Consider the following 24,780-nt stretch of genomic DNA (forward strand, 5'->3'; position numbering starts at 1 on the left):
ATGGGCAGAGAACCTAGAGACCCTGGGTGAAATGAAAGGCATGCCTGAGGATAAGTAACTGCATGGTGACAGGACCAGAACAAGAACTTGACCATCTTCAATTCAGTGCTTCTGTGACTATTCTGCCTCACCCTCACTCCTCCTTGGAAGTTGACAGTCCTGGACTGTTCAACTCCTCAGAACTATGTTTGCATCTTTGAATCAACTCTACTCAGATTAAGTCCAAGATAACCTGTATGACCCTGGGCTCCTCCTCTGCATCAGGCTTCACTGTGGGCCAGAGCCTTGGCATCCTCTTCTCTCCCAGAGGCCTGTGGAGGTGACCAACTCTGCTGCAGAGCTTGCTCCCCTCTGTAGGGAAACCACCGGCTGCCTCTAGCACAGGAAGTTTGACAGAGGTCACTGAGGTCCTTCTGGGCCTTCAGCACTGCGATGCCCACACTCCTGCTTTCTTGTTTTTTTTTCTCTGTTTGAGTCTGGAACTATTGTACATTAAGGAGGGACTAGAAATGCAACCTATGTAGAGAGTCGAGGCTGGGCTCGAGAGGTGAGGGGTGATCAGAATAGTAGGGAAAAGGAGCACAAAGACCACAGAGCCAAAGATAGGCAAGAGGGCAGGAGGCAGGGAGCAGAGAGCTCACTGCTCCTGTCCATAAGGCAAGGCCTGGAGGAGAGAGAGACAGAGAGAGAACAAGAATATGGGTGTGGGGTGGGGGTGGGGGGCTGCTTGTGCCTCCATGTGTTTATTTTAGGTTTGAGCATTTTCCTGTCTCAGTTAAAGTGGTAATCCTAAAATCCCTGCAAACCTCATTCACAGGGGATGAAACGATTCAATTCCAAGTCTGGGGATAAAGACATTTGATCATCTATAAATGCAGAATGCCTCTTCTAATGACGAGCACTTTGGGAAAGGACTGTGTGACAAATGACCAGTTAAAATACTTACAACATCTTCAGTTAAGCTTCTCAACTCTTCATATCCAAAAGAGTCTCTTTTGCTTGTTTTCCTACTCTGAAAATGACCCCAAAGTTGGACCTCTCTCTAAACAGTAAGTGTGCGGTGGTCAGGAGAAGCTCTCATGCATAAGAGGCTTAAAAACACTTCTATAATAAAATCAGCACTAAAAAGGGGGATCTGGAGTCTTGTGTTTGCTTCTTTTCTGTCATTGTCAGCATCATAAAAGGACAAGAATCAGGAGATGATCATATCTGAAGAAAATCCTAATTAACTTTTGATGTTCTGCCCAAGCTCAGAGTTCCTTTGCCTCTGAAACTTAATTTTGATTGGTATTTTCTTTTTAAACACCAGGAGCAGCCCTTTGGGGAGGGAGTCGGGATGGAAGTTTTCACAAGGACCGGGATTACTGACGTACTTGGAGACATGAATAAGCATTCACATGTTTATTAGTGCCAGGCCAACTTGAGTAATAAAATATAGACACAATTGCTTACTAGACGTTTTCACAGGTGGATAACATAACATTCTGTTATTTGCTATACACGTTAGAAAATAGTCTCTAGTTTCTCTTGTTCTTTGGTTGAATGTGGGCCAAAAAGAAAAAAAAAAGAAAGAAAAAAAAAGAAAAAGAAAAAAAAGAAAAAGAAAAAAGAATCAATTCTTACAATTATGCTGATTTGCTTTTTTCCCTTGTAATATAATTTCAAACACCATGATGGGGGGTTGCTTTGTTTTGTTCCCATTAGGTGTAACTAACAAGTGGTTTTCAACATTTTTGTTCAAGTGACAGTTGACGTCTTATTACCTAGAAAGATTTAGGAACTTGTGGATGCCAACAGGATGACATTTTTTTTTCTTCATAGCCACATAAAAGCTCAATAGACTTTATTCATTGCTCAAGTGGACCTTAAAAAAATCACTTTCAAAGGACACCATGGCTGCAGAAGTCATATTTATCGACATTAAATAAACACTTGGTGAAATATGCATAAATAGTTCTTCATATAAACAGAACACGACATTAAATAGTTGAGATACACACACGCCACTGAGGACACTTTTCACTGTTGTCAAAGTCGTCTGTAAACACCACCTCACACTGAATATGAAAGCAGCTTCTGCCCAGCTTTGGGTCCGTGACATGGATGCCCCCCTACAAAGGAAAGGGTTCTTGGCAGCCCTCCCGCCCCCCACAGCCCCAGCAAAAAGAAAAGAAGGAACCCCAATGATACAGCAGCGACAGGACAGCCAGAGCATCGGCACCCACCCCTCCCCCTGGGGACGCTGAGCATTGGGGGGGGGGGATCCAAGGATAATGCACAATTAGATTTTCAAAATGAAAGGAAATAAATTTGAAGCAACTTTTTCAAATGTCATTCTTTCTTCGGAGGACATGTAACTTCCTAGACCCCACCTTTTCCTGGGCAATGGTTACAGATTGCAAACCCAAAGTCCCTAGCATAGCTAAGTGACAGCGGGGAGCCCTGCTTTCTCTTAGAAGGTGCCAGGTAGCAAGAAATGGAGTACAGTGTTCTCCTTCATCTCCCCTCACAATGCATCTATTGCCGATAATATTGCTGTGTATGACATTCAAATGTGACACTACTGTTGCATTTCAGGCAGCTTAGAGAGCAGAGACTTTGTTTGGAAATATTCAGATTTCAATGACTAAATTCGAGCCTGTGGATGTGGCTCTTTCTCTGAGCTCAGAGGGGCCCCCACTTAGCTCTCTTGATGGAGATATCAGCACAGGAGGCTGTGTGCAGCCCAAGAATCTGGCCCAGCCCTGGTGCCAACTGACTCTCGAGGTCCTCTGGTGTGCACAGGCCTGCCAGGAGGCCTGGGGTCTCTGCAGAATATTCTTCAGGGTGGTTTGTGGAAAACAGCCCCAGGGTCAAAGACAATTAAGCTGGGTTGTTTCACTTTTATAGTGTATAAGGATCCTAGAGAACTTCAGTTACCAAAGTACTGAAAGCATATATTGCAGAACAAATTTGCCAGTTCAGTCTTTCCATTATGTTCTATACACTATGTGTGTGCATGCAGAACTCACACACACAATATATATATATATATACATATATTTATATACTTATGCATTTTTATTTGTACGAAACTTGAACTGCACAGAACAGTACTTTGCAAGAATCAAGAATCAAGTCCACAACTAGAGTTTAACAACACACCAAAGAGAGGACGGAAGCTCTACCGGGACAAGAAGGTTCAGCTTTGCAATGTATGAAACAATTTCACAACCACAGATTCACTAGCCTGCTGCATTCCACGAGGGAGCTGGATCAACTTGGGATCCTTGGGGATAATGTGGCAACTGGGCCAGCTAGGCTCCTCTGTGATTCCAGAGCTAATGGGAATTAAAAGACCCAGGTGAAACAATTTGAGGGTATAACTGCTCTGAAGCAATATTTGTTTCCTCTTTAAGAAAAATACATGTAAAGTCTATTTCAGAATAAATTTCTTTATATTCAGTAGTATGCCTTTTTTTTTTTGCTGAATTGGTATTTGATGCTTTATATTAAAATTGGTTGACTCAGTGGGTGAGTAAACAGGCAGCTTCTTTCACATCTGGCTGATAAAAACTCTTTTTATCATCACCAGGAGTCGCCCCCACCCTCGCCTGACTCCGCCTAAGGTCGTGGGTCGACGTGTGCGTTTTTTGTCTCTGCTATGGATAAAACCTCATCTACGGAGCCTGCTCGGGCACGCGCTTGTGGAAGATGACCGACTGTCTTTGCTGGTACTGTTGCTTGCGCCGCTTCCTTTTGTCACATTGGCACAGCAGCAGCATCTTGAAGGTGGTTCTGAATGTCTTGTTGCACAGGGCATAGCACACGGGGTTCACGGTGCTGTTGATGTAGCACAGCCAGTAGCCCAGATTCCAATAGGTTTTGGGTATGCAGCTGTCACAAAAGGTGTTCACCAGGACCATGATGTTGTAGGGGGTCCAGGTGATGATGAAGGCCAGCAGGATGGCGCTGAGGGTCTGGGCTGCCTTCTTCTCCTTGATGAGGGACATCCTCTTCCGCTTCGTGATCTGACTTCTGGTCTTCAGAGCAAACCTCTTGGCCAGAGTGGCTTCCTTGAAGGACAGAGGTAGAGTGGCCGTGTTCTTACCCACCGAGGAGTTGGCGTCAGAGGACTTGGCTGTGTCCACAGCAGACTCTAACTGGATGGGAAGCTTGGAGAAGCTTCTCTGAAAGCTGCCACCATCATCCACGCTCCTCTGGGCCTGCAGCTTATTGGCATTCTTCTCGGTGTCCAGTGCCCGCAGCTCCTCCTCAGGCACCTGCAGGTTGTCTGACGAGGGTAGCTTGGTGGAGTTGAGGATGGTGCTGTGACCTGGGAGCTTGAGCACAATGGAGTAGATGGCTCTGGTCTCGGAGCCAATGTCCTCCTCGTCGGAGGAGGCCGAGTTTTCCAGGGAGGCGGCAGCATCGTTGTTGTTCCAGCTGTCGCTGCTGCTGTGGTCTTGGTCCATTTGCTCGGCGCTGGGCTTCCAGCTCTTGGTGGTGAACCAGAAGTGGCAGCCGCCATACTTCCTCCTGGCCGAGCGTTTCAAGCTCTGCTGCTGAAGTTCGTAGCTGCTGCAGCTTCGAGAACTGCCTGTGGGGTGGACAAAGTTTTCCGCCTCTGCTTCTGTCCCCGAGGCCTGCAGCCCAGCGAGCTCTTTGGTACGTTTCTCGGTTTCCTTATAGATCCTCCAGTACAAAATAGTCATGATGGTGACAGGCATGTAAAAGGCGGCGATCGCCGTGCCGAAGGTGATGGTGGGCTCGCTGAGGAACTGGATGAAACACTCCCCCGGAGGCACCGTTCTCTTCCCTACGAAGTACTGCCAGAACAAGATGGCAGGCGCCCACAGGACGAAGGAGATGACCCAGGCCAGGCCGATCATCACCCCGGCTCTTTTGGTGGTTCGTTTGGCTCGGTAGGTGAGCGGCCTTGTGATGGAGAAGTACCTGTCAAAGCTAATGACGAGGAGATTCATGACGGAGGCATTGCTGGCCACATAGTCAATGGAGAGCCAGAGGTCACAGGCCAAGTTCCCCAGTGCCCACCGATTCATGATGATGTAGGTAGTAAACAGATTCATCGAGATGACCCCGATGATCAGGTCGGCGCAGGCCAGGCTGAGGAGGAAGTAGTTGTTGACTGTCTTCAGCTGCTTGTTGACCTTAAATGCCACTATCACCAGGATGTTGCCGATGATGGTGACCAGGGCCAGGAAGCCTGTTAAGAATGCAATGAAGACCACCTGCCAGATGGTGTGACCTCCCAATGGATCACTGGTGGTATCATCGGGAGAGGAGAAATTCCCAGCTGCTCGTGAAATGTTGTAGCTGCCGAAATGAGTGACAGTCCCTGGGGGCAGGCCTGTATCTGAAGGACTGTGTATCCAGGAAGCGCTGATGTTTGGAAACAAAGGCGAGGTGGTACTGTTACTGTGCAAGGTCATTGTGACTCTCTGACATAGTCTGGGAAAGAGAGAGAGAGAGAGAAAAAAAAAATGCAGTTAGGAAAGTTTCTGCCTTCGTTTGATATGTCCTTTGCATGCATTAAAAGACACAAAAGATGTGTTAATAGGATGCAGGGTCTCAAAGAAGCAGAACCTTATCCAGTTCATTCTCTGATTTTAAGGGTGAAGAGTCTAGGGCTAATGGAGATGGATTTGTTCAAGGTGGTACAACTAGCTCGTACGATCTATTGAACCTTGCCTTTTCCCCATTTCTAAATATATTCCATGACATACTATTGCCAAACAAACAGCATACTTACTTCTTTTATTTTAGAAAGGGGAAATATTAGGTGCTTACGTGATAATTTTTCAATATAGTGCTATCATCATGCTACTTGATAAATTAACTTGGTTCATTTGCATTTTATCCACCTGGGCATTTACCTGCCTGAGACTTTAAACAGCAACTGTAAGGGATGCCAGCCATTTAAGCCTCACTGGAATAGGCAAAGCCAACTCAAAGCAAGACAGGAGTAAGTGTAAATCAACTCACATTCTACCTCCCTTTAAAACATGGATTGACGACATGGTGTATTAGTTTCTTATAAGGTTTGGCAGCATGCTTATTTCTTCTAGACTTTCTGAGATGCCTTTAGTCTTTCCCATATCTTGGTTACCGCAAAGATTCCTGGTCATGGTAGCTAGGTTTCCTTCTCCCCGGCTGAGATACCTTGCATCCCTTCTTACTGTCCTCCTTGGGCCACCCTGGCCCAGTGGCTCTCACAGACCTTCAGCACCTTCGGGACTCTCAGCCCTCATAGCACTTTCTAAGTCTCTGCCTTCATGTCCCATGGGAACTGGTCACATTCTGTTGCTTTGTTTTCATGTCTTCTGATAAGCTGATTTTATTATCAATAAATGTAATGCCCAAAAGTTCCAGTGCTTTACACATCTTTTAAAAATATCTTTCCTCTTTTGTCAATTGATGTCACACCAGATGTCTGTTACTTATCATTCTTTCAGCTGTTCTTCTGGAAATAGCCTGTCTCGAATACTACTTGTCATGAGTGACCTGGTCCCGAGTCCTTGGCCACATTAATGGACTTAAAGCAGATCCAAAGAGGGAGGGTCAGTTTGGGGAACAGGTAGAGATGCTGGAAAAAGAGAAAAATTCTCTTCTCTTTGGGATTGCTGGATGCTGGTCAGCCTAATTGTAAGCATGTGGAAACCTGAGAAGTAGGTAAACACAGGGGAAGGCTGCAGGGAAGGAGACACCAGGAGGGAATGTGGGAAGCAGCCAGCAGGATGTGGAGTGCTTTGAAAACTGGATTTACCTCTTTCTAAATCAACACCACATCTTTGACCTTGCTGGTTATGTGAGCCAACACACTTCCTTTGTTGCTGGGCTTGCTGAGATAGGTTTCTGTTACCTGCAACTAATAGGCTCTGATTAACATATTCTGTCCTTATCAACATCAGCACCTGGTTCAGCTTCAGAGCTGTGGAATTCAGGAAGTCCCAGCCTCTGCCCTCTGAGAACTACCCCCTAGCTGGAAGATGGGATGTGAATAAAATACTTTTAAAAGTACACAGTTATTTAGACAATATTGAATCCATCCCTGTGGATAGTCATATTATGTTGGTGCAAATTCAGCAGCAACTGATCTGTTCAGTTGACAATGTGGTGAAAGAACATAAATAAGAATTTCAGAAATAAGCCTAAGGTCAATGGTTTTCTTTTAGTTCATTTCATCCTGTGAATTTCTCTGTGGCTAATTCTACATTTGTTCTGTTCTAAGTGGAATCCAGGGCTTCTTGACTAACCATTAGGAAATGTTTCAACCACAAATCATCACACATCACTGTGACTTGTACTCTTTGGCCTAGCTGGCCAGTGGCCATCATTACTCTCATGACCCTCCATTAATTCAGTACCTAGGACCATCTGAAAATCTCAGAGATGTGCTTTTCCTCATTTTTAAAGATTTTTAGAACCTGTTGGTGGTAGAATGGATGTAGATTATGAGCTCAGCAAACATTTTACAGCCATAAAAGAGCCACTAAAGGGGAATGGCCCGTAGTCTCCTGTGTACCCATGTGATACAGTTCCCCAAGGACAATAGTTAATGAGTTAATAACCATGGCACTCCTGATGGCAGCTGTCGGACTTCCTTCTGATAACCAGTTACACGGCAGCAAAAGGCACCAAGGGAGAAGGGAATCTGACAGAGGGCTGTGACATACAGGAAAGGGACACGCTGACTGGGGAGCTGAAAGGACCAGGAGGAGCGTCACCCAACAAGGAGGGGAGGCAGTGTCTAGGGAGGACCACGGACCCAGACACCTTCATCCCACTCTGCACATAAGTGGGACGCTTTCACCCCCAGCAGTAGCTTTTCACTAGAAAGCAGTTCAGCTGAGTGGTAAAGCGAGGTCCTGGAGCTCGGCTGAATGGGTTCCCGTTCTGTCTTGGCCCGCGGAGTGTGCAGTTCAGACTACTCCTTCATCTACAAAATTAGAACACTACCACCCAGCCTGCGGGGTCTGCAGAGGGCAGGAAACATCCTGGAGTGGCAGGCTAGCACTCCAAAGTATCCATGTCTATGTTGCTTCCCTGGTCCCCACGCTAACGTCCTGCGTCTGCAGAGCTGGGTTGTTTCTGCAGAAATTCAGGGACAAAGAAGCCTGTCCAGGCTCAATTTTTTGCTTTTAAAGTGAACTTCAAAGACTCTGGTAGAGATAAAGATCTCGAAGGCTAGGTCTTTAAGTACCTCAAACACTTAGGATTGAGGAGCAAGGAGTGGACAACTGGCCTAAGCACAAGGCAAGTAAGAAAGACCCTCCCCTTGCCTCACCCGGACTGAATACAGTGCTATATATTCTGCTCAGAGTCAGCATGGCAGAGGATCCAACAAGCAGTAGTCCTGCCCTGAGAAGGGAAAGTCAGGCTGACCAGTCCTGGATTTCAGGTGTGGAAGACCCTGAACAGGAAACCCTGCTGTAAGCTGCATGGCACGGGACCTCCAAATACAGTTTTAAGTTATGTGAAGACAGAACCCTTGATCTTGCTGATCTAGTGTATGCCAGATTGAAAGTGCACGTGTTTACCTGCAGAGGTATGATGTGTCTCCTCACCCCCAATGCACCTGAGCTCTCCTCCCAGTCACAGACTCCCTTCCCTGCCAGGGCCTACCGTCTTTCCCTTTGCTGTTCAGGGGGACATTGCTGCCTGCCATTCCTCTTCAGAGCACACCTTGTCCTCTCTTCATAGCCCTGGCAAGGGACGTTCCTGGTGTCCTCACCGCTTCGCATCAAGGCTGGACCCCACTGTACTGAATAAGGGAGTGTTCCTAGGTAGTCAGGAAAGGAGACCCTCCTGCCCATCCCCACCTTGGTTCAGATGCCCATACCTGGGCCATCTTCTGTAGCTTTCTCACTGGTCCCCATGCCTCTGGGCCAAGATCCCTCACTGCAAGGATCCCGGCTGTCTGGAGGCTCAACAATTACAGTCTCACAGTAGAAAATGATTGACAGGTCACAAGGACTTCAAGAAAGAATACCTAATACTTACTAGACACAAAAGTCACCTACTGGCTTTTTTCAGGTCTATCTATAATTTTTATATATTATATGTAATTTCCCAATACTCAGGGGTTCTAGGTGAGATCCCAGATGAGATGGTACTAAGCCTGGGATAAATCCCTCAGTTTAAGGTGCTTTTTCTGAGGCAGACACATCATTTCTAAGCTTCAAGCACTTTCCCCATCCCAACTCACAGCCTGTGTTCTGTTGAGTATTTTTAGTCTTCGGAGTTCATTCATGGTCAACGCCCATTGAACTGACCACACTGGGGAGAAGATACTGGGGATTCTTCCTTCTAATGCTCAGGAAGAAGCAGTGATGGGGGTGGAGACCCCATCAACCTGTTGGCCTTAGCACTTCATGAGAGACTCTAGGCTGGGGTGCCAGGATATGAGGGTGGTGGTGGGGGAGCCAGGAGCAGAGCAGACTGGACTCTTCTCTGGGATGCACAGCTGCTCCAGCCCCATCAAGTGCTGGGTGGGGAACTCAGGAAGTGCTGTCCCAGGGTTCCAGGCAGCGGAGCTCCGCTGCCTGGAACCCTGGGACAGCACAACCTGCCTGTGGGCACCCGGGAGACTTTGGGGGCACATGTAATTTCTGGTCCAATCCCCCCCGGGGGGTGGGTCACATGTGCAGGCACACAGCACGGGGTTGGTTCTCGACTTCATCTTTGAGCGTGTGTTTGTTTCCATATCCTTTGACCATTTTTGCTTCATTATATTTTGGAGCACATATGGAATTGATCCACTAAGTTTAAAATGCAAGAGCCAATATGAGAATTCAAAGATAAAAGATAAATCGAACAGAACAGGATATATCAGAGTACCTACTACAGAATGATGATAAATATTGCTTCATGAAACTTTTGCCTCACATGACAGATATTTTTCCATGAAATCATGATGGGCATATAATATAGATCAAGGTCAACAGTGTTTGAAAGTCACTGCACTGGATATTTTAAAAGAAAAGGGTAGGGCTGGGGATGTAGCTCGGTGGTAGAGCTCTTGTCTAGCACACACGATGCCCTGAGTTTGGTACTGGGAACCATCAAAAAAAAACCAAAACAAAACCTCAGATGAAATAAAAAAAATAATTTGAGCATACAGAGGTTAGGGGAAATTGAAAGATAATTATGAAAAATTTGTCCCTTCCTAATTATGGAATAAAAATTTTCTGGGGTTATAAATCTGTAAAACATACAGAATATTTTTTAAAATTAAAAAATGCAACATGAAAATAAATGTGAAATTCCTTAGAGAAATGGAAGGGGCCAATATAAATATGAGACACTTTCTTTGGGATGAATTCCAAAAAGATAAACTCATTTTACTTCCTCTAAGCCATCCTGGGAGCAAATTATCCTAGAAAAAGGATTCAAGGATCTCAATTTTTAAACCCCTTGAAATGATACAAAAGCACAAACTAACATTTTCCCCCCAGGAGGTCTAAATTAATTCTTCTTTCTTTCTTTCTTTCTTTCTTTCTTTCTTTCTTTCTTTCTTTCTTTCTTTCTTTCTTTCTTTCTTTCTTTCTTTCTTTCTCTCTCTCTCTCTCTCTCTCTCTCTCTCTCTCTCTTTCTCTCTCCCTCTCCCCCTCCTCTCCCCCTCTCTCCCTCTCTCCCTCTTTCTCTCTCTTTCTTCTTCTTTTTTTTTTTTTAGCATGACCAGGAGAAAGAACATCTTTGCAGTTTACATCCAAGCCTTATTTTTAAGACCAATTACTTCGAGCTTCCTTTCTATTTGGAATGCTATATGCATCATATTGGGGGTTTGTTTTAGGTCTCTGTTTCACAAGAGAGTCTGTTTTCTGTCAGAATCACGACCACACTCCACAGTGACGACGCGTCCCAGAGCCATCATGGTTTGTGAGTGGTCTGCTGGCCACTAGGTGGCAAAGTCAACCTACAGAACGTCCTCCGTTACTAGAAGGAGCCAATGCAGGAGGCTGCTCCCCCACCAGGGACCAGGAACCAGGAACTTCAGCTTAGATCAGTCATGCAGCCCATGGAGGAGATCAGACAGGACAAGGCGGCTTTGCAATCAAACGTGTCTTTAAAGGGAATCAGATTTGTGAACTTAGCTCTTGGTTTTCATTTCAAGATGCAAGGAGCAAAGATGTTACCTAATATGGTGCAATTGCTCTTCTTGTGACCAAAACATCCCTGAACGCCAAAACTGGAATAAAACACCATTTAAAAAGGAGAAAACTTATTTTTAAAGAGTTGATTTGTCAGGTTGTGGGCGCTGCCTTTCCTGAGCTTTTATTCAACTCGACAACCAAAACGCAGGAAGCTTGAGAGGGGTCTTGCATTCGTACTGCTTATGTGTAGCAGTCAAACCTGAAATGTGTACCTTGAAAACAAAAACCTAAATGGACTCCTGATTATATGTATGAGCAAGTCTGAAAAAACTTTGTTATTAGAACTTCTAGATTGATGCCATGGAGCACAATGCAAACGTGGGCGGTTCTTTGCAAACATTAGCAAGACCCCCTGGAGAGACCCTCTCACTGTCCCTGAACTTGCTCTTCTCTGAGAGAGGAAGGAAGAAGTGCAGCTGGATTCTGTTTAGGCAAACCTTCGTGATCTAAGATTTGCTTATTATGTTTTCAACATCTGCAGACATATTTATTAGCATTGACTTCGAATACATGTGCTTTTGTCACGGAGGCTGAGGAATAGTGCTTTAAAAACACCACCGGAGCTAACAGAACCGTGGAAATAATTTTGCTTAAAAACCTAGCAAAAGCCATCCTTTGGACTAAATATTTCTATGTCAGCTTATGTACTGAAAGGACACCTGGTGAAGAAACTCCTTTGGACCTAATATTTATGCATTTGTGATTAATTTAATCTAGACTCATTAAGATTTTTTTTCAAGGTCCATATTTATCAGAGTATTTATTTTTACAACCGGACATGTTCCACACATCTGATTTCCTTTCATGCTTTAGCTTATTTGCACACCACAATTCACACAGGTACCTGTAACTCTTAAGTTTGAGAAGAAAGTAAGAAGCACCCTAGCAGGCCCTGACACAAAACACCTAAATCCACCTGTGGGTGAATCGCCTAAGAACTCTGATCTTGCTTCCTCATCTGTAAAATGGGCCCACGGTACCTGAGGTTAAGATTGGTAGAAAGGCCCAGTATGGCTTGGCTCACCGTTGTTTCTTAAAAATGGTAAAATGAGTTTAGTAATTTCCTCTGATTGGTTGACTTTAAGAAATGTCTATTTCCATGGCTCACAGGAGCTAATTTTTATTGAGACTAAAACAGTGATTCTGAGCCCAGGGAGACTCTGCCCCGGGGGGAGATTTGGCAATGTCCAGAATTATTTCTCTTGTCACAACATGGAGAGAATGTGTTTCTGGCATCTGGTGGGTAGATGCTAGGGGTGCTGCTAAATATCCTTTAATGAAGAGGACAGTGCCCCACAAATAATTATTTGGCCCAAGATGTCAATAATACAGGGGTTGAGAAACCCTGGCATAAGGACAGGCAATAGAGGTCCAGAAAACGTTGTAGCATTCTGTCTGCCAGGAAAATCTGGAAGATGTCCTGATACTAATTAATGGGGCCAACTCCGAGTCTCTGCAAGAATCAGCTCTCACTTAACTTCTCTGGAGACCACACTGGGCATCCTCCCGCTAAGGACGCATCTCCTATTCATGCACCCAACCCTTCAGTCCTAATTTCAGGTAGTAAACACCTTTGAGCACTTACTGCAGGCCTTAGACTGGGGACACGGTTCTTGTTCTTGAGGGACCATTTGTTGGCATTACTATCGACTAAATAAAATAATGGCCAGAGTAGTAGTGTTGATGATCAGCTTTGCATGAGTCAGTGAGGAGGGAGCACAGGGGTGTGTTGTGAGTCTGTAGGAATAAGCCCCCACCCACCAGGCAGGACAGAGCAGAGCATTCCAAACGGAGGGAGGAGCCCATGCCAAGTCCATTTCCCAGTGTTCCCAGTGTGCCCTGCATGTGTCCCTATTAGAGCTTGAAGCATTTCCGTTTGTGCCTCCTAGGCCACTGGAGGACCCTTCAGGAAGGTTCTGTCTTCTGCTACCCAATGTTTTACTCTGAAACAAAGCACAATCTCTTTCTAGCTTTGAACCCAGAACCATTGCCTCTACTCTGATCTTAACTGACAGCAACATAGCTTTACTTTGGCTGGGACCACCGGCAACAGAAGGGCTCAAGAAGACTTGGAGATCAGGCAAATTGGCCAGGAGTCAAGATTGCATTGGGTGAGCAGTGGCTGGAAGGGATGAGAAGTTGAGGGCTGGGGCTCCAGAGGCAGCTGTAGGGAAGGCTGAGGAACCAATGGAAATTCTCAAAACTGCCTCACATCGGGGGTGGGGGTGGAGGAGTGGGACAAGCACAATACAGCTAGAGGCCCCCAAGGGAACCAGCGTCACTTGATAGGAAATGATTTGGCACGTGCTCTCTGCTGCCCCTGACTTACTCTTATTTAACACTTAGAAACCCCTAGCCACTGGGGGGTTGAGGGAGGTGATAGCCAGCCTGGGTTGAGTCCTGGTTCACTGCTTATGGATCATGGGACTTTAGGTCAATAATTAAAGCTCTGGGATCCCCAGTGTCCCCGCAGCTGTTGAGCAGATTCAATGAGATAATCGGCAAAGCCTCAGGAGGTTTGCAAGTGTTGGTCTTCTCTCTGCTCCCTGCACATGTCCACAGCTGAGTCCCTAGGACGTGTCATCAAGGCGGCCATCAGGAGGCACCCATGTGCACGAGCAGCCACCTGGGCCACTTCTCTTTGAAACAGCCCTTCCTGTATCTGTGTATTTTTATTTTACTATGAGGTTGCAAATCTTTTGAGGACACTATCGAAGGCTTTTCCCTCTGTCTTTCCTTTTTAAAAAATTCAGTTTCTAAATCTGTTTTAGAATTCCTGTGTTTAAAATAGAGCAGCTCGTCAGCAGATAAAACGTTTAGAGGGTCGATATTCAATGTATATGGCTTGATTTCCTTAGAGAAGCAAACAAGGCAAGAAAAGGTGTGGTTTCTCTCAACACGTAAGAACCAAACGCCCCTCAGATGGCAATGGATGCTTCTGAAAAAGAGAGAGGCGGGAGGGAAAGAAGGAGGTGGTCCACAGGGTGGCAAAGCCCCACCGTGGTGGGAACAACTTGCGGGGATACGCAGCGAAGAATTTCACACAAGGCTGAGGTTGAGGGTTGTCGTGGGAGCACAGGAAACCAGGGAAATGAAAACAGGACACCATGATTTTATTTGGATTTCTATTGTCCTTTCAGGGACATGCTTTCGAAGTTCTATTCCATAATCTTAAAGGCAAACATCAAGATGACCGCAGGGAATTGCTGGTTTTGACCCCACTGCTTCCTTTACTGCTGCAACTGACGACCCTGTCCTTCAAAAAGTGGTACTTTCTTACATGATGTGAAGGTCCCCATTCAGTGAACCTCGCAAGGACCGCGGGAGGAGGGACTGTCGGGTCCACTTGAGGAGGGACTGTCGGGTCCACTTGAAGGGTGAAGAAACGGGTATAGGGAATGCTTACACATTTGTCATACGGCGGCTGTCACTGCAGAAGCAGGACGCCAGCCCAGGCAGCCTGCTCTCCAACCTCTGCCCAGCCTCAGCCCTAGCAAGCAGATCTCTCAGGGACAAGCACAGCTTTCAGACAATGTCCCTGTGTATACGGCAGAGACTCAGTCCTCTTGCCCTTGACTCTCTCATTTCCATGCCTTCAAGGTAACCACTGAATAAGCAAATATTTGTTATGTGAATGGATATGTTCCTCCAAAATCTGTTCTTCTACAAATTATATATGTGCCTCTAAGCACTTACCATGTGCCAGGCACTGTTCTTTGTGTGTTCACATATTAGTTCATTTAATCCTCACCGCAATACTGCAAGGCCAGTGATTAAAATGCCAGATGAGAAAATGGAGGCACAGAGAGACTTGGTGCTTGGGCCAGGGTCACACAGCTTCTATGGTGCAGAGTTGAGATTTGAACCAAAGCCAACTGACCACAAAATTTGCTCCTAACACCCTTTGGGCATTATGTTCTCCAGCTTATCTTTTTGTGTATTCCACTTAAGATTATATCATGGACATCATTCTCATTCTGTGCAAATACATCTTTATGTCACATATGCTTTAAAACACAAAGAGGGACTGTCCAGGATCTCGTAGTTGGCACCTTGTCATGGCTTTGGCTCCAATAGAATTTCCCGAGCAAGAGAGGACAGGGGACACCATGTTTGCTGAGGACTCTTTTGAATGAAATGTTGCAGAGCTCAGCACCGGTGAGGCCAACACAAATCTCTAAGCTTCTTCCGACAATAACTTAGATTGTTTTCAGACTCGTCTCTCCCTCTTGCTCTGCCACCATGTTTTTGGAGGAGTTAAGGCCCAGGGCCTCAGGTTACCAGTGTTTCAAGGAACTAGTCCTCAGCTACGTGACCACACAGCTGTGCAGAGAATCAAATAACTGAACAGATGTGCAAGGATCGTGTCGAAGCACGAGATGGATTAGGACCTTAAGCAGTTCTTATAACACCAACGCCAAGGGCATTTGCAGTGTAATTAAAACATAAAAGGTGAACTAAATTCTTTAAATTTGATAAACAAGTAGAAAAGATTATTATTTTATTGAAAACACTACTTGAAAGGACGAAACAATGCGTCCAGAAACTGTGAGAACCAAAATAAAATAATAAAATATGTTTTTTGGCACGATCGGTCTAATTAAATATTAGAAAACAATGATCTCTTGTTTTGAATTTCCTGAAACCAAATGGACACTAAAGCTCATATCATTGTTAATTCTGGCTCGATGGGATTAAAAACAAAGAGGCAAAGGAACAAAGTTGGACCCGTCAAATAAAACAGTGCGAATACTTATTCTGAAACATGAGAGGAATATGATTGAAAAATTAAACACAGTGAGTGTGAAATCAACACAAGTGGTCTTATTCAGACAGAAAAAGAAGAAATCGTGCTGAGATCTATGAATAAAAACAAACAAAAATAACTGCAGGTTGGAGGTTGGTTGGTGCCTGGAATTATTTTTCATGAGCCCCCATCAAGTTGTACCTCCTCTGGGCGACACGGACTCACCTCCCGGGTTGTGCACAGGGATCTTGGCATGGAAGATCCCTTGCTCCCACCTGCCTCCAAGCTCCCTGAGGGCAAGAAATGATGCATGTTGTACGGCAATGTACGGCAGGAAGTGGATGGTCTGGAGCCAGATCCACCACCTGGAACTGCAGGATGCACCTACTTACCTGAGCAGAGCACGCCACCCACTCAAGCTTGTGGCTGACAGGGGATCACGTCCCTGTATTCGGTCATTGTTATCGAGATCTTTTGACGATAGCTCACATCGAACACTTTGTGGAGCTGATCTACCACAATGGAGTAGCCAATCTTCTCCAAAGGAATTATTTTTGCAGTGGCCAACACGCAGATTTAAATGATTTTGAAGATTTTGCAATGCTAGCAAAAGAGTCAATGCATCACACTGTACTTGAGATCTCACTGCTGCACACACAGTGCCGTGTATATTGTTGAATCGCTGCATTTCAGGGTGCGTGACGCACGGTATAACCACCTCTGTGATGCTAGGGAATGTCCACTGTATATAGAGTGTCTGCTTTGTGACTTCTATAGTCATTAGATGAAGCCCTTATTAATAACTCTGCAAGGCAGGTAGAATCCTCAGCATTTTATGTAGAAGAAACAGGCTCACAGGGTTAAGTAGACACTTGCCCAAGGCACCTTGACCAGGCAAGCGGCAGTGCTGGGATGTGAACTATGAGTGTGGAACTTGGAAGACCTTCACCAAAGCAGCTCTTTGTTTCTTCAACCGACAGAGGGACGGTGGGGTCCTCTCGAATCCCATTGATCACGTGATCATCATTGCCTGCATGCGTTGCTGGTTCTAGAGTCAGTAAAGGTTTGACTCCTCTTTACTCTGTGAGAGCTGACCCAGAGAATGGGTCATAAGAGAATTGAAGACCAAAGGCCTCCCTGAGGCTATACTGCCTGTCTCACACTTAACACCATCATGGCGCTTGATGCCGTTAACAATGGCAATGTCCCTGTTGGGGCACGGACACAGACGCAGCCATCCAGCTCAGCTGTGGTAGCCCAGGACTGACTGGCTGGAACCTGGTGAACCAGTCTGCAGGGCCATGGGCAGAACTGAAAATGGAGGTGACCTGAGTCCTTGGGCAGGTTTACCTGGCAGCAGAGGCCACCCTGAGACCCCTGCCTTCCTTCCCTTGATCCTGGCAAGTCAGCACACCCCGTGTAGGAAGCTATGGGTGGCACTTAACTGCTTAACACATCAGTGGGCTTCCTGGTGGAGAGAGGGACAATGGCATCAGAGCCAATGGAGTGCCAGGTGACCGTGCCTTAGCCAGTCTAGTTCTCAGGGCTTCTCTTACTGACTTACGAGGGCAGGTGTCAGCATGCATATGTCTCCAGGGACCATCCACACCTCCATCTCAAGAAGCCCTTTCAACTATGAAAACAGGCTCTGAAAGAAGAGGTTTTTATTTTTAGTTTTTAAAACTATTTCTTAGTTGTCAATGGACCTTTATTTATTTATATGCAGTGCTGAGAATTGAACCCAGTGCCTCACACATGCTAGACATGCACTCTACCACTGAGCTACCACCCCAGCTCAAGTAAAGGTTTTTAATAAAATTTATATTTCAAAATATTCCCATCAGGGAAGAGACAGACTTTGCAGAGACTGAAGTTTATATCATTTTGAGGTCTGCTCCTTTAAGAGGATGAATGCAATATAAAGTGCATTGCTCCCCCTCCCTCTGGGAAAAGGCTTGAGGTCTCAGCTTTATCTGCCTCACAGCACTATCTTCATTCCAATCACACTCTGGATGAACCAGGTGTGGTGGCACTAGCCTGTAATCCTAGAGACTTGGAGGCTAAGGCAGGAGGATCACAATTTCAAGGCCAGCCTCAGCAATTTAGCAACACTGTCTCAAAATACAAAGATCTGGGGATGGAGCTCAGCGGCAGCACTGCTGGGGGGCAATCCCCGGTGCTACAAAACAAAACAACAAAAAACCTAGATGATTTAGTTAGGGTTGAGATACTGAAATTTTAAAAAATATCCCGTGTTTAATTACCAAACTAAAGCTACGCGTGTGCATGAACTAGAGGAATGAAATTCTTTTCAAAACTATCTCAGCGAACAATGCAAGTGGAATGCTGGGAAGGGCAACTTTGGGCATCTGACTGCCCAGGTGTGACACCTGCCCGAGAATGAGGCTTCTGAAGGTGGATTTTGCTTTCAAAGGCTGGAGTCCCACTGTGCGCCAGTCAGTTATCACGTTAGGAAGACGGGGAGCTAAGAGCGGATTTCCTCTGCTGGAAAGGTGGTATCCACGCAGAGCCCAAGGCAAGGCCAAGAGCCATCTGTGAACACGGGAACATCTATGTGAGGAGCTGTCACCGAGCTGGTGAATAGGGAGGACAATGGGACAAATCAGGACAAGTAAACGTCACATGGAGGGGGGCTCGGTTTTTCTGAGAATAATACAGAATAACGAAGAAGAGGTTACTTTGATAAAATCATGTCAAAGGGACACTGGGTGGTAGCTCTCTGCCTGTCTGGCACAGGCAGCTCACATAGAGCCTAGCGGTGCTCGCTGGGACCCAGCCGGAGCACAATGAGCATACGTTGTGACAAATGGCACTGAATCCAGCTGCAGACAGGTGTGTATACTGAAATTACTGAAGGCATGCCAGGTTCAGACAACTTAAAATTCTTAATTAGAGATCTGGAAGTGAATGCTAATGAAATTTTCACATGATATTAGATTTGCAGCTATTGTAAGTCCAAGCAGATATATGGAAATTGATGGACCCGCCTGCAATCATACAATTTATTTAAAGAAAACCTCTGACCAGATGTTATGCTACCCATTGCCACTAAAGATAGAAGATGCACAGAAAGATTGAGTTTAGACTGATTCCAGGAAATATTTAAATAAGATATGATAATGAGACAGAAGAGCTGGCCCTGAGACGATGTCTCCATGGAAACTTCTATTTTTTTCTTCCCTGTGATATTTTAGATTAGAATACATATCCATCAGGGCTGGAAACCCTTGGTGCACATACCCGAAAGTAATATCATGATCGTTAGCACTTCTCTCTTCCCAGGGGGCATTCTTCCTCTGCTGGCCAACCATGGCTGCCTACAACCGAGACCTAATACTTTGCTCTATTAGACCAGGGTTTGGGTATCAGAGAGAACGAAATTCAAGGCTCAGATTCTGCCTCAACATGCATCAGGAATCATTCCTATCTCCCTCGCTTTCTCAAAAATATCACTACCATGTGATTTACACTGGCTTGAAATAACACACAAAAAATTAGGGGAGTAGCTTATGTGGTACTAAATATTTTAGCAGAACTTGGTTGATCACTTAGAAATAGCTACAGGACCATTTAGAAATAGTTTTGAGAATATTTTCATTAACATGAAAGGGAGGACAAGCAAGGGAGGAATCAGAGAGGTTAGTTTCCATTCAACAGAACAGACTAGCACAGCAACCTCGGAAGGGTTTTGTCCGTCCACTGTAGGCGGATCAGTTACCTATTTAGCGGAAGGTAACCTTCCACTTTACTGGAGTGGCCTATTAGGGAGCTGGATTCCCTCTAGGGCCTTTAAGCGAAAACCAGAGCAGGTGTTGCATTTCCGGAGGAAGAATGGCTTAGTCAACATACAAGGGAAGCCGCACAGGTGTGACCTCTTGTTAGATTAAAACACAATATGTTGCTTGAGTGTGTATCACAGAAAGTCATTGTTTGGTACCAAAGTTGTCACCAAATAAACTTATCAGCTGCTAAAAATACCGGGAAGGCCTTTGTACAAAAACATGTAGTGATACTGCTCTCAGGGCATGAGGGTAATTCCCCCAAATCAATTTGTAATTAGATCATAGTATATGTGACACATAAGAGTTTCCTAGATAAAGGTTTCTCCCTGTGTGGTCCCTGGAACCCCAGCATCAATTAACTGGTAACTCTTTAGACTCACAAATGTTTGGCTTTCCAGATCTCCTGTACTGCAAGATCTTAGGGCAGGGCCCAACAATCAGTGTTTGAATGAGCCTCCAGACGATTCTGATGCCTGCTAAGTTTGAGAACCACTGTGCTACATGACTCTCCTGTGTCTCCTCTCACCTACTTGCAGGAGCAAGTAGCTGGATAGCTTAAAGGTAACTTAGGGATATCGACCCCCCCCCCCACATTTCTTCTAAGATACCTGCTTGTTACAATTTCTCCAATGCTCTCTGAAAATTTTCCTCAGGCTTTCCTCCTGGTTGCCTCCCCAGTTCCTGCTAAGTGGTTAGGTCTCAACAGCGAGAAGCAGCCCTGGGTCGTTTCTTGTGTCTCTAAGACATCTGTTGGGGACTCAGCAAACTGTGTTTGTTTTTTACTAACCATTTCACAAGACTCCATTGTACATCTTTCCTATGAATTCAGCATCCTGAGGTTTTGAGGGATATTTTTAAAACTTCGAACCATCTTATTTTAGGGAGAGTGATATTTAAGCTCTACTAGAAAGCACCATATGATTGCTGGGTTTAATCTACATGTATAGGTAGCATAGTAAATTTAGAGTAACTAAAAGGAAGTAAGAAATTTACCATCAATTTCCCCAAGACAGATGAAGAACATCAGGCTGGAGAAGAGCTTTGCTACCAAGACTAGGAAGCAGTTAGTGCTACCTTCAAATGTCAGGTGTATTCCTTTCCTGCAGCTACTATCACAAATCGCCACAGCCCAGGTGGCTTAAAACAACAGGAACTTATTCTCTCACAGTCTGGCAGCCAGAACTAGAAAATCAAGGTGCTGCCAGGACCACACTCCAACACTCTAGGAGGGAATCCATTCCTTCCTCTCTGGCTTCCAGTGGCTTATGAGCATGTCAATCCAATTTGCCTCTGTGGCCACACAGCCACCTCTTCTCTCTTCTCTGCATGTCTCTGATAAGGATGCTTGTCACAGCGTTTAGGGTCCATGTGTAATTCAGGATGATCTCATCTCAAGCTCCTTCACTGAATTACATCTGCAAAGACTCTTTTTCCAAATAAGGTAATGGTTCAGGTTCAGGGGTTATTGTGAGCAGATCTTTTGGGGGGCATCCATTTGACCTACAATAGTTGGCATCATGTAGAACAGGAGGAAGTCACTGCTCCCTGGGGAACAGAACTTCCATCAAACTAGGGTTGATATTTGTAGGTATTTGTGGATGGAGTTCACCTTGTCAGATGATAAATGTGTTATTTCCTTTAGAACTATAAGACAGTATGTTTTTTAAAAAAATCTGTATTATAATAATTTTAGAAGAGAGATACATTTTCAATAATACTCCAAAAAAAAAAAAAAGACCAAGAGACTATAGGTGGGAAGAAACACATGGATGTAGAAAGGCAGATACAGAGGGTGGACATTTCTTTTTTAGCTACTTTACTACATTTGTTTCCTTAACTGATTCATGTGTTCAACTAAGAATTGATTGTTAACATAATTTGTTGAGAGTGACAGTTGAACACAAACATAGAACTAGGTCCAGGGGTTTAAAAACATGGCTAGTTTTACACCCTAGCAAGTGACTTAATCTCCTTGTGCCTTAGTTTCCTCATCTGTGAAATGTGGAGTCAGGAGAGCACCTGATGGTGGGGGTGTGGGAGGACTAAAGACTAGGAATGCATGTAGGATGCGCACGCAGCACATCCTGAGCAAGGGGGGCCTACTGAGCAAACAAGGTCAGCATGCCTGGCTCGGTCAGCTCCTAGGGTGGCTGAGGCAAATCAAAGACTGCATTCTGGTGGGAACGAGAAAACTTCAAACAATCGATGGACCTATGCGTGGCTCTGCAAAAGAAACTGACGAGACGAGGTGCAGAGTGGGTGAAGGGTGGCTTAACTGAGGTGTCCCGTTTTAGATAACATGGAGAGGAGGTCACTCTAATGAAATGACATTTAATCGGAGGAAGAAACCAGGAAAAGCATGGAGGAGTCCATGGCAGAGAGAGAGGAGTCTTGATAAATGAGATTGTGTCATGTGCTGCAATCATGGATCACGGGACAGCGGCATTGACCCTAGTGAGTGAGTATGCGTTACCATTTGTATGTTGCCATAGGACCTAGACTGGAGGGGCTGGAAATGTGCAGGAAACGCTTCTGAGGCCCAGGGATGTCCCATGCAGAGGGAAGGATCTGGAGCAAGATGACCCCACATGAACTGGGGGAGAATTCTCTGCCCACAGACAGCAGCCCCCGGGGCCGAGGAGCCCCCAGGAGCATGAATCATACCAGGGTGACTTGCAGTTCTCCCCACGTTTACTGGAAACTTACTTCAGGCTCTGGCGCTGGCCCACTCTGTACTGGGCACTGCAGGGAACCTGCTTTCTAGTAGCTCTTGGTTGTGACAAAATGCCAGGCCACATGTTATCAATGGCAGAGACAAGATGTTCTAAAGATATGTCCATTTCAGGTTACGATTTAGCAGGGTTGGATTTTTCTGCAAACTTCCTTCTTAGCAGTCAGTAGGTGAGCCATTTCACCTTTTCCCAAATCTGCACAAACAGTGATGTCAAAGACCTTAGCAGGTCTGTCTCTCTCAGTACCTGTGTGCCCTGCCTGTCTGTGCCTCAGTGGTAAAAGTGGAGACCATAATGATACCTGCCTTGCAGGATTCTGCAGGCACCAAGTGAATCGAGACAAGTATGGTGTCCCTCAGCATCCATGGGGGACAGTTCCAGGACCTCCACAGACACCAAAATCTGTGGATGGTCAAGTCCTTTACATAAAATACACTTAATGTGCACTTATATAAGAGGTAGGAGGATTGCGAGTTCAAAGCCAGCCTCAGCAATTTAGTGAGGTGCTAAGCAACTCAGTGAGACCCTGTCTTTAATAAAATACAAAATAGGGCTGGGGATGTGGCTCAGTGGTCTAGTGCCCCTGAGTTCAATCCCTGGTACCCCAAAAGACCAAAAATTAAAAAAAATGGAACCTCAGATCATCCTGTCAGATGCTAATGCTTACATATAACACCTGACACAAAGTAAACCCTATATAAAGAGCTGTTACAGTGTATTGTTAAGGACTAATGACAAGGGAAAATGGTTTTAGATGCTCAGTACAGAAACAATTAAAATAATTTTTTTTGATCCATGGTTAGTTGAGTCCTGGGGTATGGCACCCACAGATTTGGAGGTCGCACAGTTGCTGAACCTTGTGTGTAAGGACCAAGTAAGTGACAAATGACTATGCTATCATTACTGATATCACCAGTAATTGAAAACCAGATAAAATAAAGCAACAAATAACCATTAAGTGCAGGCCTGACCACTTGCTGCTCTCAGCATGTGGTGTGTGGGGAGTAGTTGTTCTCTGTAGGTCTCGGTGTTCTGCTGCCTGAAACGAGGACACTGGAGGTAACGGGCTGTTTTCAGCCTTAACTTTATGGAGCTTGGGTCTCTGAGTCCCCGGGTGTATATGCCAAACTAGGACTTTCCTAATGGTTCAGTTCTTTCTTGGGAAAGAACCTTAAAAAGGTTGGAATTCTGCAGGTAGGAGCTGGGCTGACCAGGGTTTCTTCCATGGGCAAAACTTGAGCTCCAACAATTTACTTTAAGCTGTTATTTAAAGGACACAGAAAGCAAAGGGCTGCAGGTGAGTTGTAATCAGTGGCTTGGGAAAGAACCCCGGGAAAGTTAAGGTAAAATGTGGAAACGTGGGTTTTTCTGACTGATTCAGGACATGGGAAGCTTTGGTGGGAATTCACTTGAGGACAGGTGAGCCCAGGAATGATTACCTGGCTGAAACCCAGGTATGTCCATGGATGGAGCCCTAGTGGGCTGCCATTTTCTTTTCTTCTTTCATCTCTTCCCCATCCCATGTTCTCTCTGAAGGCCAGGTGGTGGCAGCCTTAGCAACCAGCACCTTCTCTCCTCTGGGTCGGGCTTCCTTTCTTTCCTCCCGTACCTGTCCTCTCTCTTCAGTCCGAGCACCTTGCCCTCTCAGCCTCCCCAGCTGAGAGCCAGGACTGCAGCTCTTTTCCTCTGAACTCACTGGACTTTCATACAAACTAATGGCACCAAACAAACGTTTGTGGTTGTCCATTATATTCTCATGGTCCTCAGAAACAGGGACAACCCTGAGTAGACCCAGTTGACCTTATGGCTGGGAAAGGGAGGCTTTCTTGGAAGCAGTGTGCCCAGACATGAAGTCGTGTGTGAGTTGGAGGCTGTGTGCCTGCCTGGCTTTGTTTAGGACGAGCAAGTACTTCTCCAAGGCGCTCTCCTTGTTCCCGCACCCTGTCTGTCACTTTGGGGGTGTGGCTGCTCACTCCTTGGGGCATCTGGCCAGCCAATTCAGCAGGGAGCCTGGTTTTTCAGTTTGGTGATTCGTGGCTTCCTTGCCTGGGGAATTTTCAGACTGAATAAACCTGACAGGTTTATGGATGTCTTAGCAAACATAAGCAATGCACAGTTGGTTTCTGAGATGGCTATAAACACCAAATTGATCCAACCTGGAAAGCACAGCTCAGTTCTAGTGACCCAGAGAGACGGTCCTGGCTGGGCTGGTCCTTCCAGGTGCTGCTTCACAGGGCAGACCAGCAGATCCCACACCACTGGGAGCTTGTTCCAAAAATGCACATTCTTGCACCTGAGACCTGCCACATGAGTTTTGGGGATGACTCCTGATCGTCAGTGTT

The 24,780-nt window shown here is 45.5% G+C and overlaps 1 protein-coding gene across 11 annotated transcripts in view; it reads right to left on the bottom strand.

Moving 5' to 3' along the window:
* Window positions 1–1,386: 1,386 nt before the first annotated feature.
* The window catches only part of Chrm3 (cholinergic receptor muscarinic 3), a 434,005-nt gene continuing 410,611 nt past the window's right edge, over window positions 1,387–24,780 (bottom strand). For all 11 annotated transcript variants that reach the window (XM_058575021.1, XM_058575020.1, XM_058575017.1 and 8 more), the window contains one exon: window positions 1,387–5,451. In XM_058575021.1, the coding sequence (XP_058431004.1) occupies window positions 3,660–5,432 (1,773 nt within the window). In that variant the 5' untranslated portion in view covers window positions 5,433–5,451 and the 3' untranslated portion in view covers window positions 1,387–3,659. The remainder of the gene's footprint in view (window positions 5,452–24,780) is intronic.

This window comes from Marmota monax, unplaced genomic scaffold (assembly GCF_021218885.2).
Source record: "Marmota monax isolate L192 unplaced genomic scaffold, Marmota_monax_Labrador192_F-V1.1 WCK01_AAM20220418_F8-fsc00071, whole genome shotgun sequence".
Lineage (NCBI taxonomy): Eukaryota > Metazoa > Chordata > Mammalia > Rodentia > Sciuridae > Marmota > Marmota monax.